At 39.0% G+C, this 16,854-nt stretch overlaps 1 protein-coding gene across 1 annotated transcript in view; it reads left to right on the top strand.

Moving 5' to 3' along the window:
- Positions 1-16,854, top strand: part of dnah5 (dynein, axonemal, heavy chain 5) — a 107,812-nt gene that overhangs the window by 40,840 nt on the left and 50,118 nt on the right. The window contains exons 55-67 of the mRNA XM_080307805.1: positions 65-278; positions 621-844; positions 1,291-1,489; positions 1,578-1,750; positions 2,089-2,219; positions 3,919-4,072; positions 8,435-8,702; positions 8,908-9,031; positions 10,861-10,968; positions 11,142-11,256; positions 11,887-12,063; positions 14,117-14,320; positions 14,798-14,977. Of these exons, the coding sequence (XP_080163931.1) occupies positions 65-278; positions 621-844; positions 1,291-1,489; positions 1,578-1,750; positions 2,089-2,219; positions 3,919-4,072; positions 8,435-8,702; positions 8,908-9,031; positions 10,861-10,968; positions 11,142-11,256; positions 11,887-12,063; positions 14,117-14,320; positions 14,798-14,977 (2,271 nt within the window). The remainder of the gene's footprint in view (positions 1-64; positions 279-620; positions 845-1,290; positions 1,490-1,577; positions 1,751-2,088; positions 2,220-3,918; positions 4,073-8,434; positions 8,703-8,907; positions 9,032-10,860; positions 10,969-11,141; positions 11,257-11,886; positions 12,064-14,116; positions 14,321-14,797; positions 14,978-16,854) is intronic.

Raw genomic sequence — 16,854 nt, 5'->3', positions numbered from 1 at the left:
GTTAATGATAAATAAATGAAAAACAAAACTTTTCTTGATTTAAGCTTCTTGCTTTCAATCACAGGTGACTAATGAGATTGTCAGGCAGCTGATGGAACAGAATGGTTTCTTCAATCTGGAAAAACCTGGAGAGTTCACAAATATTGTGGATGTTCAGTTCCTGGCAGCAATGATTCATCCTGGAGGGGGCCGTAATGACATACCACAGAGACTGAAAAGGCAGTTCTCAATCTTTAACTGCACGCTGCCCTCCAATGCTTCGATAGACAAGATATTTGGTGGGTAAAACACTGCAAGAAGTCATTTTTCTGCAGTCATTTATATTTTGGGGATTACTTCGCATTACATGTTCATACATGACAAGGTCTAAGGCATAATGTATAATGTATGTCCTGAGAGACATACATTATTTTATTTGTTTTTATTTTACCATTTCCAGACAGTTGTGTAGGCGTTGTGTGCTTGTAATATAGTTGCCAATCATATATATATCACAGCAAGTTAGAGGGATGAACTAAGTACTAATAAATGCCACCATACAGTGATTTCACGAAACACACTGTATCCTTTACTTTGGAAAAAAATATATAACTTTTCTAAACATCGACTTTATGACACAGGCGTGATCGGTGAGGGCCACTTTTACACAGGACGTGGTTTTAGCGAGGAGGTCCAGAGCACTGTACCTCGTTTGGTTTCCCTCACGCGTCGTCTCTGGCAGCTGACTAAGGTCAAGATGCTTCCGACTCCTGCAAAGTTCCACTACATCTTTAACCTGAGGGATCTCTCCAGGATCTGGCAAGGCATGCTCAGCACCAATGCTGAAGTTGTCACCTCTGTCCAGGTGAGATGTATTTTGCATGCTTAATTACCTCATTTCTAACATGACAAGTAGTTAAGAAAAACTTGAGAACATGTTGAGATTTCCACTGGAGAAACATTTTTTTTGGTCACACATGCAGGATTTTTCCAAGGACAAATATGCATGACTGAGTAAGTGACAAACAGGGGAAGTGGCAGCAGTATGAAACTGAGTGGCAAGAGCTGTCACAGGAGGCTTGCTGAGGTCAAAAATAACTAGGTTAAAAATATCGGCTGACAGTCTGACTTCACATTAAAAATCCTAAGTCAAATAATACACTAGTAATACAGTTTTGCAGTAACTAAGCTACCCCAGTGCTTTTACCTATTACCAGTCATTACTTTGTTATTACTTATTATTATTACTTTATTCCATGTAGCTAATTACCTTCTGTCTAACAGAAAAATAACGTAACATATATTTTCCAGACGTTGATGGCACTTTGGAAACATGAGTGCAAGCGTGTGATAGCGGATCGATTCACGATGCCTGATGATGTGGAGTGGTTTGACCAGGCTCTGGCAAAGCTGGTGGAAGAACATCTTGGTGAAGAGCACAAGAATATGGTGGACTATGTAGCAGAAAGATATTTTGTTGACTTCTTGCGAGATGCCCCTGAGGCCACAGGTACTACTGAGTCTGACTATATTGAAATATATATATATTTAAGAGATTTTCTCAGTTTTGTGACCTGCTTTCATTTTTTTCCTCACAGGGGAAGAACCAGAAGACTCAGACTTTGATTTGCCCAAAGTGTACGAGCCTATTGAATCATTTGAGGCTTTAAAGGACCGTCTGAACATGTTCCTAAGCCATTACAATGAAAGTATTAGGGGTACTGGCATGGATATGGTCTTCTTTCAGGATGCTATGATACATTTGGTCAAGGTACTCTAAGGAGTTTTTTGTCGTGTTTGTGCCAACCAAAATAATCTACACTTCCTAACGTTTTCATCAGTCAGGGTTTTTACATTTCAAAGTCCTCCATTAATGTTTTCAGACCACCTTAAAGCCCAAGGAATATCCTAACAGGTTTTACTTCAAGGAGTATAAATTGTGGAGCGTTCACAAACAGTTGCTCACTCCCAGACATTTGCACTCAGACACAGATTCCTACTTTATCTTTTTAATGTATTCCTACTTTGCTTGCTATTTTCTTTTGTTGCCTACAACTTACTGCAAATCTAAACATGCTTATTTGACTCTAGCTCTGTGTGTATTTGTAGGTGTCGAGGATAATCCGAACACCGGGAGGTAATGCCCTGCTGGTGGGGGTTGGGGGTTCTGGCAAACAGAGCCTGACCAGATTGGCCTCGTTCATAGCTGGATACAAGATCTTCCAGATCACGCTCACACGGTAGTGTGCTGGCAAAAATTAATATTAATATTATTAATGATGTAGGTAGGGTGGTGTAAGTTGTAAACCTCCTAAGGATTGGATTGTGGAGTGGTAGTAACACCTTTCATTGTCAGATTTCCTTTTCTGAGTAATTCCTTCACAAAACATGTCAAACTAAAGTTGTTTTATAATCGTTAGATTTAGTTATAATCTAATCATTAATCATATAATCATCTATAATCAAACCATTAAACTCAGAACCTTTGTCACTGATGAGAAACATTCTGCATTATCAGCTCTCAGGCCCAGCAGCTAGTATATTCTCATTAGAGGTACAGATATCATACTAATTATATGATATCGCAGAAGCTCTGGCTTCACTAACATACTAACTCACCATCACTAACTCGTGCTTCCAAACCTGTCAAGTAGTTTCCTCCTTCAGTCCCTACATTCATTTATTGTCACACTTTCCACCGGTTTGTTCGCCAAACAGATTTTAATGTTTCCTATTAATATTAATGAATCACATGTTTGTCCTCTTAGCTTCACAGCTATCCCTGGTGAAAACGGATACCTCTATTGTGTGTCCCCTTCCTTCTTTTTCATCTGCTCTCTCTGATACACACATAAAACTGATTTTCAGATGCACATCCAGTACAGATAGTTCTCTTATTTCATGCAAACTCAATTTACTCTCTTTCTCTCCCTCTGTCTGTACAGTAACTTAGACTTTCTTGTTGCTTTAATGTACACAATTTCTTTTAAACGTTGTTATCCTAACACTATTATTCCTACTAGAGATTTTTTAAAAGCATTTATTTTGGTATATATGCTGCAGTGGATTCTTAGAAGCACACTAGACTGCATATAAAGAAGCATTTCTATCATCACAGCAGCCCTGAGTGGCTAGTAGTCATGCTGTCTGTGTCCGGGCTCTTTATCCTTATGGCTGACACAATGTTACTTTTCACTTAAGCAGCTTTTCTCCCTTGAGTGGAGAGGTTACTCTTTACCTGTATCTTGCTTAACTAGCTTCATTGTTCTCAAACTGCCATTATTTTGTCCTCAAATATTATTTCTTCTTTTACAAACTGGTCAACTCATCACTTTTGCTGGGTTGAGTTGGGAACAGGTGTGTTTATTTTTAATAACCAGCAATGCGTATCTAGTCTGGCAGTCACAGCGTAACTCCCAGCCACTTAGGGCTGTTGTTATAATTTCTTATTAACTACAGGATGGAGTATCTCATCTCACTGATAATCATTAAAGAACCAGATGAAAGTAATCTGTGGTTTCTCTCTCATGTTGTTTATGCAGTTAATATCTCCAATTTGCAGCTTCTTCCATTTACCCTCTAACTTATTTTTCATCTGCCTCTTTATAATTCAATAAATTTGACATTCACACACTAAAGCAGGTGAACTTTCAAGCTAAGATGTGCTTCACTTTCATCGTCCAAGCCTCAAACTGGGGCGCCGACACTTTTTTTTTAAAACCGCTCTCACCAATAAATGTAGTTTGAGCTTCAATCTCATGAGAAATTTCATGCAAATTGGCACATAAATAGATGAATTAAAGTTTTTGTGCGATCTAGTTTTCTGCTGCTGCACTTTTTGATTGCATTTAACTACGTATGGATGATTTTTAGAAGCTGTAAAATTAGTTATTAGTGAAGAAAGGGTGTGCATATTTATTTTATGCTTTTCTTTTCCAGCTCATACAATACATCCAACCTGATGGATGACCTGAAGAGTTTGTACAGAACAGCTGGCCAGCATGGAAAAGGCATCAGCTTCATCTTTACTGACAACGAAATAAAAGACGAGTCCTTCTTGGAGTACATGAATAATGTGCTGTCATCTGGAGAGGTCAACAGCACACACAAGGAGAAAAGATTCCAAATAATCCGTATTCATAGTAATGTAATCCTCTACTTAATGTGGGTCACAGTTAAGGCTGTGAGACCAGAACAACAAGAGAATATGCAGTGTGCAGTGTTTGAAAGTTGTATAGTTTTAAATTAAATAATCAATGAGAGGTTAAGGTATCTTTAAAAAGGCATCTGGTTGTTTCTACTTCTTTTATATCATTAATAGACAGTAGTGATCCAGTGCTGTGCATGTGCATGGACTGCATTGGCTCTGTTGTTGTTTTTCAGGTGATATTACAGTATATCCTATGGTTTGTAATCAGGAGTTATAGCTTGGGGAAACAGTTACTTAGATATAAGTTGCATTCTAACTTGTTTTGAGCCACTAGTAGAGTCTTATTTGATAAGCTGCCATGTGATGTTGCTACCATGATATCCATTTCTCTTTGTGGATTTAGCTAAGTGAAGTCAACAAGATATAAGCACATGTTTCACAAGCTATATGGCCGATTTCTAACCCCAAGCTATTTTAAAGGTAGTATAAAAGATGGAATTTGGGGAGATGAATCTAATCTTCATCATCTTCTTAAATAGAAATTCATGTATGCTACACTTGACGCAGCCTAATATTGACCATGAACACTACAGCTTGCTCCGTACCAGTCCAACTTAGTGTGTCACTATTAACTTCAACACAGTGTTTGAAAGTAACTGGCATAGCCTGCACTAAACTGTACCAAACTGCCTAGTGCAGTATTTCTATGGAACTTTTGAATAATATAAAGGAGAATACTTCAGTTTGTTTTGCAAGATGTTTCACCAAAAACACAAGTCAGCAACTCATCATGTCTGATTTAAAAACTCTAAAATGAATTTTGGGGCAAAATGCGCAGACATAGTTTGTGTGTTTTCTGATATTTGTTGAATTATGTGAAAAGTTACTCGAAATTACCCACCTTTATTACAAAAAAAAAAAAAGACAAAACAAAACGAGTTACTCTATTTATTCAAACTCCTGTTCTGTAGCACAACAGGCTAAAGTACAGCCTCTAGCTAGCGCTAGTAACTTTAATAATATCAGCACCATAAAGCCATCACAGGGTCAAGAATGAAATATGGAATGTGCTGAGAGCTTAAGCAGAAAATGTAATTATTCTTATTATGTACTGAGCCGTATCATGCCGTCACTGGAAGCGACACCAATGCGCATTCTGTTAAATTTTATTGCTCATTAGCTGAAGGTGCTGAAATGGCCTTTTAGATTATTCTGGGCCACTTCAGTCTCTGTTCATAAGGCATTCAAAATGTTATCCATACCTTTTATTTCCTGTCTTTATTATACAGGTTTACCATAGTTATATATTCTCTAAAATGTTTTTTTCCAAAGCTACTCTTGCTTTTCTAGATGGGTTTGGACAAAGACTGACTGACTTTTCATTGACTTTTCTGCTAAATGGCTAAAATTCCTCAACACTTAATGCAAGTTTTGTGTTCATCCCCTAAAATTATATCATAAAGTCTGAAATGTAAGCCTGCCATAAAACTTTAACTGTTTATAAAACTGTTTACAGAGCTCAGTTAGTGTTGGTGTTGAAAAATATATGGTTCCAAGTTTAAGTAAGAGGTTGGAGTCTCATTGTCTGATAGTCCATCTGAATGACTCATACTGATATTTTATATTAGATAATGTTACTGTAATTGGTCTGTAAGGCACTACAGTACAGAAAGCTACTTGGTGCTTCCTTAAGCAAGTTTTCAATCCATTGGTGTCTTTGTTCTGCAGCTTTTCTTTGCATGCTTTACAAACTTAATGTTTTATATTGCATGCATTTTATATTTATATTTTTGTAATTTGCCTTTGAATTGCTTTATAGTTACTGGAGAGGTGGACTTAGAGGTGGTGTTTATTAGAAAACTGTACAATTTATGAATTCTTTGGCACAACTATAATTGTCTGATTCACATATTATCTTTTTATGAAAGCACTGGCACCAGCTATTTAACAGTCACACATAGTTTTGGAAAACCTACAAACTGTTGTACTCGCTCAGATAGCTGTGTATATTCACTTCAAGTCAGCTTAATTTAGTTTTGTTTAAAAATCATCAGTTTACAACACAAGTCTACTCAAAGTGCTTCAAATTGTGAGGTCAAACCCTTAAAATATTAAAGAGAATCCCAATAGTCCTCAACAAGCAATTACTTGGTGACATTTGGGAGAAAGGACTCTATTTTAACATGAAAAACCTTTGAGGCCTGTGTGAGAAGATAAGGAAAAGAGCAGGATAAAGAACCATGTTAGAAGACAACATTTTGTTTTAGCACTGCATTCCGCTTTGAGTGCAGTAAACATTTCATGAATGCAATCTTAAGAGAGCACGAGTCGTATCAGTTCAGTGCAATTTTAAAAGTGTATTTTCCTCACCATTATGACCGAGTTGCAGTTATTTTCTCTTTGATATTTGTAATGAAATGAAACTATAATGGACAATCACATACAAGTACACCTCTGTGTACTACAGCATTCTTCATTACATCTGCTGAAAGACTCTTTCTCCACTCCCAGAATTTTGTTTTCATCTTTGTCCTGCCCTTTGATTTTTTTCCCCGCTAGTTCTTATGCACATTTCTTACTGTCTTCTCTCTACTCGATGGTTATATTTTCTCTTCCCTTTCCTTCTCATCTTTTCTCCTCCTCTCCATGTTTGTTTACACAGTTGGGAGGGGTTGTATGAATTTTTGCCACCACGGGATATTTAGACAACTTTCAAAGCCCTTATTTTGAACTCCGTATATTTACATTTTGTTATTCGGGAAGTCACTTAATAAAAGAGGTCAGAAGTCAGATCAATTCATGTGACAAGTATTAAGCTTCCAGTGAGGTTTACCAGCACTCACCAAGCTGAAGGTCTTACACTGTTCGAAGTCAGTGGATATCATTGGATTTGACATTTAACGCTATGGGAACACCATGATAAGAGCCATGCAGGCGCTTTTCCCCCGTTAGTTTCCCACTTGTTTTCCCTTCTTTCAATTATTTATTTTCCCATCTTTTTGTCTTCTTTTCTTTACATTTTCAACCGGCACTTCCTCTTTTCTAATCTCGTGTATGTAAACGTGTCTGCATGTTCTATTTCGCTGTCTGCCTGATAATAGTATTATTGTTTCCTTTCCTCCTCATCTTTGGCCTTTCCCCCCTGCTCCCATGTCACCTTTTCTTCTGCCTCCATGGCTTGATAACAGTTTAAGCAGCAGCTGCATTACCAGGTGGGGTAAATTTAAGTGGTGACCTGGGTAGAACGATATTGTTGTTGTTTTTTTATTGTTTGTGTGTAGGTGAGAGGTTTGTAGGTTATGTTTGTGTTTGGTTGTAGGAGGGAGTTTGTGTTGCAGTAGTATTAGGATGTTTGTGTGTGAGAGAAAGTGACAGAGATGAGAAACAAAAAGGAAAAGCAAGCTGTTATCGTGATATTGTTTTTTTGTGTGAGAGTAACAGATGGTTAGGGACACTTACCACAACACCACATAGTCCCCCATGACACTGTTTCACTTTCTTAAATCTGAGTTACATGTTCTCTCTAATGGAAACTGGGGATTTGGAGAAATGACTCAGCTTAAAACATTTAAACAGTGAATCTTGTACCTTCATCCACTTGGTTAAACTTGTACCCACCCAGCAAGCTGTTTTAAAACTCACCATTTCAAGATTTTTTGCCAGCAGTCACATACATTTAGTTCATCAGCCAACCAATATACACTTCTACTGAAATTGCTAAGGAAAGAGGTTGAGGTAAGAAGAAGTGACAACTATTGTGAAGTGTGAGGAAGAAGAAGATCCAATTAAAATAATGTTAAAAAATGGTCAATAAAACACAGTATTGTGTAGGGAAATACATGAATGTTTCTAACATTCATGTCTTTGGACTGTGGGAGGAAGCCATTGTATTTGAAGAGAACGTCCAAGGTTTGCACCCACAGCCTTCCTGTGAGGTGACAGTGCTAATCACTGCATTTAAAAGCTGCAACTGCTAGATCTCTGTATGGGAAATCTTTGATCAGATCAGATTGAAAAATTACTCTGTAAAAGATTTGGTTGGCACTATTATCGGAGTAGAAATGTTTGAGCTTTAAAATACACAGCAGTACAGGTACATGGATTGTGGCGGGGTGTGGCTTGGGAATGGCTGCAGGGGAGGATGAGACACATCGGAGCTCCATCAGCTCATCAGCTAAAAAACGCTGCGGCCATGAGTTGTAAGAGACGACAGCCGAAATTAAGAAAAGTGTTAAACGAGCGAACTATGTTTAGGTCCGTCAGTATTGTGATATCAGAGACACAACTGCATGTTTCTGCCTTCAGGTGTCCAACTTGTTTGCCCGTGACGAAATAGATGATATCCTCAATGATCTCATCCCTGTCATGAAGCGAGAGTTTCCCCGGCGACCTCCAACCAACGGAAACCTGTACGATTACTTCATGTCACGAGTTCGACATAATCTCCACGTCATTCTGTGCTTTTCCCCTGTTGGGGAGAAGTTCCGGAACCGAGCGTTGAAGTTTCCGGCGCTGATCTCTGGTTGCACCATGGACTGGTTCAGCCGCTGGCCCAAAGATGCACTGGTTGCAGGTATTTTTAACACACAGTTTTATTTTCACAAATGTGACCTGTCTGGTGCTCGCATTTCTTTTCAAAAATGTATGCAGTACATGTTATACTCTGTTTATTTCAAAGTGGATGCTGTTATATGAATACAAGATATCGACTTTCTTTGCGCTCTCTGAGGTTTTTCTTCAGTTAATAATGTCCTGTCTCGTTTCTTCCTGTCCTTCAGTTTCAGAGCACTTCCTGTCTGTTTATGACATAGACTGCTCAGCCCAGGTTAAATGTGAGGTAGTTCAGTGCATGGGCTCCTTCCAGGATGGTGTAGCGGAGAAATGTGTGGACTACTTCCAGAGGTACAGTACATATTAGGGGTGCAACGATACACAAAATTCACGGTTCGGTTCGATACTTTGGTGTCACGGTTCGATGTTTTTTCGATACAAAAAAAATGTTCATGCCTTTTTAATTTGTCATTTATTAAAATTATAAATATATATTTTAACTCAAAAGTACAGTTTTTAAATTTAACCCTAACCCTTGTGCGTGTTTTTTATTTTGACAGCGAATGCGCACCTGCGGACCACTTATGTGCAGCCCTGGTTATTTAGCTCGTCATATTGCAGCCACAGAAATTCTTTTGTCCATGAAACCATAAAGCTGCACTTTCTTTTTGCCTTATAGTCTCATTTGTCATAACTTCTCCGTTTTGTGGTAAGCTTTTCTTTGGCTGTCACTTCTTCACCCCGACCTGTCTTATTTGGCTCAGCAGAACTGAAATGCTTTTACACACGCACTCACATAAGCTCAGCGATTCTCTGCGCGATCAACCTCTCACATGTTTAAGCTGCGGGAGATTTCACTTGTCATGTTTGCATAGTAAGCTAACGATTAATAAGACGATGTCAGAGGAATTGGTGCACAAATTATCATCACTCACAGATCAGTGCTGTCGCTCTCTATACACAGTTCGCAAGATTGCAAAGTGAAAGCAAAAAAACAAGCGCAAATTCAAACGCGATTTCAATATGTCACATATTGACAGTGGCTCACCGATGCCAATGACATAATTACCCAGCTACATTTCTGAAAGAATGCAAAAGCATTGACATATATTTTTCCTTCCTACAATAGCCCGATGGGCAGGGAAGAGATAGATTTTGGTAGCCTGACTGAAAAAATCGCTAGCTCCGGGACGTCGGGCTAGCGATTTTGCGAGCCCTGTATCTGATTGAGGAATCACTCATCTTTGGAAAAGAGAGTTTATTACAGAGAAATGGCTCTTTCCAAAATAAAAGCTATACTATCCGCTTCTTCTGGGCTATATTCTCAGCAGCATAAGGAGAATCATGTGCTAACAGCTGTCTAAATGACTCGGCTAAAGTTAGTAGCATGCTTGTTGTTTTTGTCTTTGCACTAGGATGATGTCGGTGTAAATGTGCAGTCATATTCGTTGTGTTCCCACTAGTGCTTTCAGGTTAATCTCGTTAAAATGACCTTAACGCCACAACACGGCAAATCTCCGTTAACGAGCTACCCCTGATAGCCCCGTGCATGGGGCTAGACGGCCAACACGTTAACGAACTAACTGCGCTAACACACTAGCTCCCACCCATGTAATTGAGCATTGCGTGGCACATCCAACATACTGTTTTACTTTAGTCCATGACGCGCTTACCTTCAGGGTCATACGTCACATGAAAACCAAAATAATTCCAAACGCCAGATCTGAATGAGGGTGGGGGAGGTTCAATTTGCCATGTTGCAAGGAGAGCTTAACTTCTGTCTCGCTAGCTTGCCCTGCGCGCTTCCTTCTGACAATGCTGTCTGTGTGGAGCGCTCAGTGGATCTGCGCTCGACAGTGCAGCCTAGGCGGAGTAGTCGAACGCAGATTCACTGAGCGCTCCACACAGACAGCATTGTCAGAAGGAAAGTTGATAAAATAAATTACAAATGTTGTATTGTTCGATACATATGCGTACCGAACCGAAAGCACTGTATCGAACGGTTCAATATCGATACGAATATCGTTGCACCCCTAATATATATGTATATATATATATGTGTGTTTGAAGATTATATGCATATATGTGAAGATTGTTTTATGTGTGTCTGCAACGCATGATGATTGTCATAATATTTAGCATGTTGCAGTATTAATGTAACCCAATTTGTTTGAATTTAGATACCGACGCTCCACCCATGTCACACCCAAGTCTTATTTATCCTTCATTCAAGGCTACAAAACCATCTATAAAGAAAAGAGGTCTGAAGTTCAGACTTTGGCCAACAGGTAAATTGTTCAAAATGAGTTCAACAATGTTGTGCAAATGATAACATATGCAAGTTGTGTTGCCATTTAAGCAAACAGAAACCCAGATAGTAGACAGACAGTACACAGAAGCAACAAGTTTGCTGTAATCATATTTGACTTGATCAACTGTATTCAAAATTTCTCCTCTTCAGGATGAATACTGGTCTCCAAAAGCTGAAGGAGGCATCGGTGTCAGTGGCAGCTCTCAGCAAAGAACTGGAGGTGAAAGAGAAGGAGCTACAGATTGCCAATGACAAGGCTGATATGGTACGTTTGTAGGCAGGGAGGGGATTTTTATTTGTATGTGTGTGGGTTTAAGGTTCAACAAGCATACAGAATGCTTCAGCTGGCTTTTTAGTTGCATTTTTATTAAAACAGCAACACGGTCTATGAACTAATCAACAGAATTGAATGGATACATGCTAGTTTGTATTAGACACTAATATAAAGTTTCATGCATTAATAAGAAAGTGAACACAGAATGAAGAGATGAAGTGTTTATTGTGTCCGTTGCTGGGAATCAGGCTTTCCAGTGATTGTTTGGGGAATATTGTATTGTTGCGTAAAATTACCCTCTTGCAGTGAGAGAAATAAGACAAATAGATGTTTAATGGGACGAATGTGTATTTTTTACAGTCATGCTTCAGCATAAGTGAAGCAGTTTAAGCCGTCTCTTTTTTTCCCTCCATTCGTGAACACTCACTCTTGTTATACAGAGACCTCTATATCAGGTAGAGCCTCTTCAGTGTTACAAATGCTCAGATCTGCCATCTCCCATTGGATTGAGCATTCTGTTTTCTACTTAACCACACTTACGATCTTTTCTCAGCTGAGAAAGTCTCCCAGCTTCAAATCATTTCTCTGTCACTTATAATGTGTGTTTGTTTTCTTGTGCAGGTGTTGAAGGAGGTGACAGTAAAAGCCCAGGCAGCAGAGCGAGTGAAGGTAGAGGTACAAAAGGTGAAGGACAAGGCGCAGGCCATTGTGGACAGCATTTCAGCTGACAAGGCCATCGCTGAGGAGAAACTCGAAGCTGCCCAGCCAGCTCTCGAGGAGGCAGAGGCTGCGCTGCAGGTATGGGATGTTGAAACAGCAATGTTGAATACATGCCTCCAAGGCTTCCCTCCAGACTTAAATTTCTCAGGTAGACATATCTACGTTCAGATGTCTTTTTTGTTTGTTTGTTTGTTTTCTTTTAAATCACTCAGAGCCTATAGCCATGCTAGAGATTCACAACATGCTATACGAACCATTTCAGTTTAAATGTTAAACCTGAGTATTTTTTTTTGAGTACCACATTGGCGGTGAGTGTGAGTGTGTGTGTGTGCGTGTGTGTGTTGGACCGGGGGGTGTATTATAGGATAATTAGTTTTGCAGGTAGTTGATCATAAATCACTTAACGAGACAAATTAAAATGATCTGAAGATTACAAAATGTGCTGGAAAAATGATTGCAATTAATCATTCAACAGCAACGTGACATCGTTGTCTGAACTGGCTTTCATGAGCCAAATGTCACCCTAATGTTAGTGCCAGTGAAAAAAGGCGGGAGATCACCAGAGTCATCAAAGTTCATCTTGTAGACACCACGAGTCTTGTAGCTATTAGATTATTTCACTCATAAGCAGAGTTTTTCCTGTGTCACAGCTTTAGGGGGGTGAATGTAAGCATGTTTGATCCAGTAAAGCAAAGCATATTTGCCTTTGCCTTCATGATCTAACCCTACAATATAACTTGAATATTTAAAAAAGTGAGGGCAGTCTTTTTGTGCTTTAATGTGTGACTTACATTTACCCAATTTAGATTTCTCCTGCTCTTTTACTATGTATTGCTTCAGGGTGCCACTTAAAGCCCTCTGTGACTTAATGTGTGAAGCTGTATGAATGTTTCTGCCTGCAGCTTTACTGTCCTGGTGTGTCTAAACTTAGTATGGTCGTCTGGTGCCTCTAGCTGCATTGTAATTAAAGCTGTCCTCCTGGGTAGATGGTTGCATGCAGAGCTCCTGTGGCAATTCCCTCATTAAAAAAATGTTATCGTGCAACTGCATATAGAAACCTCGGATTTCTAAACAGACAACCCAAGACACTTCCTAATGTTGCTGGTGTTCTGCAGTATAGCGAGATTAAAGTAAAAGATATTTTCTAACTTATTCAAGAACATCAGTTTTAGTGGCAGAGGAGTTGAAGGAATTCATGTTTCCTTTCTTCAGGCTTTTCATACCACACTGTCACATTAAAATATTCACCGACCGGTTCTGTTTCCTGATTAATTTGGATATTCACCCAGCCTTTAAAAGGACCGAGTTTGTGTGTGTGCAAACTCAAGGTAACAGTACCATTCTATAACATTTCCTTGTCATACAAAAGGAGCTGATTTGCTAATAGTTACAGTGGATTAATGATGACAGTAAAGCATAAAATGGTTTAGTTTTTGTAGTTCTTGCTGAACTGGAGTGATGATTTTATTTTGTAACAATGGGCTTAGTGAGAGATTTTCATAAGAAGCTGTAGGAGAATAGAGGATATAGGCTAGTGAAAGTAGAAGTACATGATAACCCAGACTGTCTGGTGGCTGACACTCTAGTGGGAAATTCAGGCTTGCACTGAGTGGAAATGGAGCAAGGAAGAGAGAACAGAAATGGGAAGTGCAAAACAAGAAAAGATAAGAAGAGAGTAAAGCAGCCGAACAGTTCTCACAGGAACATTTTCTTTACTGGTCTGCTGTCTCTTGTTTTAATCAGTCCCTGGAGGAAATCCTGTGTCACCCTCTCCTGAACTCCTCTCATTCTGCCACAGTTTATACTTACAGTCGTCGTGTTGTTTCCCTCTGCACACCTCCTCTGCTTTTATATTCTGAAACTGGAGAATTAGGTATAATCCTCATTAATGTATCTGTCTCTTCTTTGAACACGGTAATGAGAAACAAATGATTTATCCTTTGTTCTCGTCATAGTAACGCGCTGCTCTAATCGTCTCCTAACATGCTCTGCGTTTGTCCAGTTTGCTGGTGTCAAATCCTTACTCGACTTACTTGTCACATGTTTCCAGCTCTCCCATCGGGGTCATGCCATACAGTAAATGACTGTTCTAAATTCTCCCGCTCTCCGTTTGTCCTCTTTGCCCACATAGACAATTAAACCGTCGGATATTGCCACAGTACGGACACTCGGTCGCCCCCCTCACCTCATCATGCGGATCATGGACTGCGTGCTGCTGCTCTTCCAGAGGAAGGTCAACCCTGTGAAAGTTGACCCAGAGAAGAACTGCAACACTCCTTCATGGCAGGAGTCATTAAAACTCATGACTGCTGGAAACTTCCTGGGCAGTCTGCAGGTGCAGTAACATTTATTTAATTTGTATATAGTTAAGACTGAAGTGCTCATATTATCTCAACACATGATTCAGGATTTATGCTTTGTGTTATTTGCCATGTTTAACATGAATGAAAGCTACATTCTACATAATAGAAAGGGCTAAACTTAGACTCTAAGAGTTTAGTCTCTGCACTTCCATAAAAGTGGTTCATGTCTTATTAAAATATTTATTTGTAAACACCTTTTATTTTAAACATAACCCATTGATGCCCTGATTTAAATAGTTTTTTTTTTCATCCTGATGCAATTTTGGTCTCAATTGAGTACATGCTCTATTTTCTGTCTTTGTCCCTTTCAGTATGTATTTTTTCATTTTCTCTGGTTTTGTATAGCTTTGCATTTTCAGCATTTGTCTAAATGCAAAGGCTGAAATAAGTCCCAGATTAAACCGCCGCATACTCATTCTGTTTTTTCTGCCTCTTTTCCCCTCCTGAAGCAATTCCCCAAGGACAGCATTAATAGGGAAACTGTGGAGCTCCTGCAGCCTTATTTCGAAATGCCTGACTACAACATCGAAACAGCCAAGAGGGTGTGTGGCAATGTAGCTGGCATAGCATCCTGGACCAAAGCCATGGCTTCCTTCTTTTCCATCAACAAGGAGGTCTTGCCCTTGAAGGTAACAAACATTATTGCAGATCTAGTAGAGTGCTTCCTCAGAAAAGCAGAAAGTGAACTGAATAATCTACTATTCCACTGACTACCAATTGGCATCTGTAAGTTAAACTCACCCTTACAAATATGTATTATGAAACACCTCCTAAAATGTGTAACATTAGGGACACACACACACTTTTTGGACTATTCTCCCAATCTGATGAATATGAAACATTTCATTCTGTAGAAAAACCACAAGCCACAAAAGCACAAAAAGGCACATTTCCACACTGCAGCAGCAATAATTTGCTGATGGTAGAAGTTTGAAGTGCAGCAAAATTCAGAAGTATTTATCCACTGATTATAAACATTGGGTGCATCTCAGATTTTCAAGGCTTACGTTTTTAATCTTGTGATACAAGCCTGAAAATGGATTTCCTCAGACTCCTTGTGCTCAAAGACTGCTGGGTGAGAGTGACTGAGAGAGTGCTGGGTGGGGCAAAATCATACTAAGTATCTGAGAATTTAGGTTATCCTATAATGTAGGATTTACTGTGTGTGAGAAAATATAAAAATACTTCTTTTAAGATCATGACATCCTCATTTTATTCAATACAGTGAAACATCTTGTTGATAATCTGGCATGAGCTGAAAATAAAAAGATTACATTTTAGACACTCTTCATGCTTTCTACAACTGAAGGGAAGCGCTTTTTTGTATTACATCCAAGAGACTGATATAATCTATTTTTCCTTATTTATGCAGCAGGCTGCACTATTTATTCGCTTTATGTCACTGGAATCCCTGTGAATTATTCAATTATTAATAATGAATTATTAAATCCACACACCCAGATCTGATATCTGCAGAAAATATGTGCAAAGTCTTGATTATTACTGCACAGCATCACAAGTTGTGTAAGCTAAAAGCTTACCAGCTGAGCCTTCTCTCACCTCCATGCTTACCCCAGAGATAAAACACAAACATACTAAATCTTTATTTTTGTCATTTTTTGTGTGTGCCATTTTTGACAACTAAATGGATCAGCAAATTCAGCCACTAAAGGCAAAGTAAAGTGTTTAACAAAAAGAAAAACGGTGTATTGCATCCATGATTGACCTTTAAATCAAACATTTTCTTGATCTGTGGCTGTTTTTGGGGAAAAAGGACTTAGTAGAAAATATAGAGCTAACATTTTCAATGTTAGAACGTTTCTAAAGTGTTAATATTCAGCCTTACCTTATTCAGCAGTTAATTCTTCCAAAACAGAAAATTATTTGGTCAAAAAAATATAGAAATTTAGAAAATATGTTTAGAGATAATGTAGTCTAAGCACGACGGAAAAGTGGATATAAAGATGCCAGACAGTGCCAATGACCGCTTTCTAACCAGAAGCAACTGAACTTTACTTCAACTAATTTCTCTTTTACTTATCATTTTTTAAAGGGACAAACTTACTTAACTAGTCACCCTCTAAACTGAGTGTCTCTAGTTGGATGAGTGTGCCAAGCTTGGTCAACGGAAGAGGTTACAGAATCATGAGAAGCACTACACAGAGTTGCTTGCAGAAGCTTGTTAGCTACAAACAATACAAAACTAGCTAACAAGCAACCTTTAGTTCATGCAATCAGGAAACACAGCATGGCACGTTGTTCACACTGTCCTGAATAGCAAAGTGGCAGCTCTTTTAAAGCGGCTGCTGTGATTAGTGCTGTATTCCAGTTGAACCACTGCACCGGGGCAACTGTCCAGTCATTCGTGAGAGAACGCAGAGCAGGCCAGGAGGCAGGATGAGAGACAAGTCCAGGCACCAATCATTAACAGGGGCTTGCACATGCTAATAAGCATACAAAACAGACAGGGCTAATCACGCCAGATGAAAGAGCGAGGTGACCCATG

This window comes from Astatotilapia calliptera, chromosome 11 (genome assembly GCF_964374335.1).
Source record: "Astatotilapia calliptera chromosome 11, fAstCal68.1, whole genome shotgun sequence".
Taxonomy (NCBI): Eukaryota; Metazoa; Chordata; class Actinopteri; order Cichliformes; family Cichlidae; genus Astatotilapia; species Astatotilapia calliptera.
This window is presented reverse-complemented; position numbering and strand designations above follow the sequence as displayed.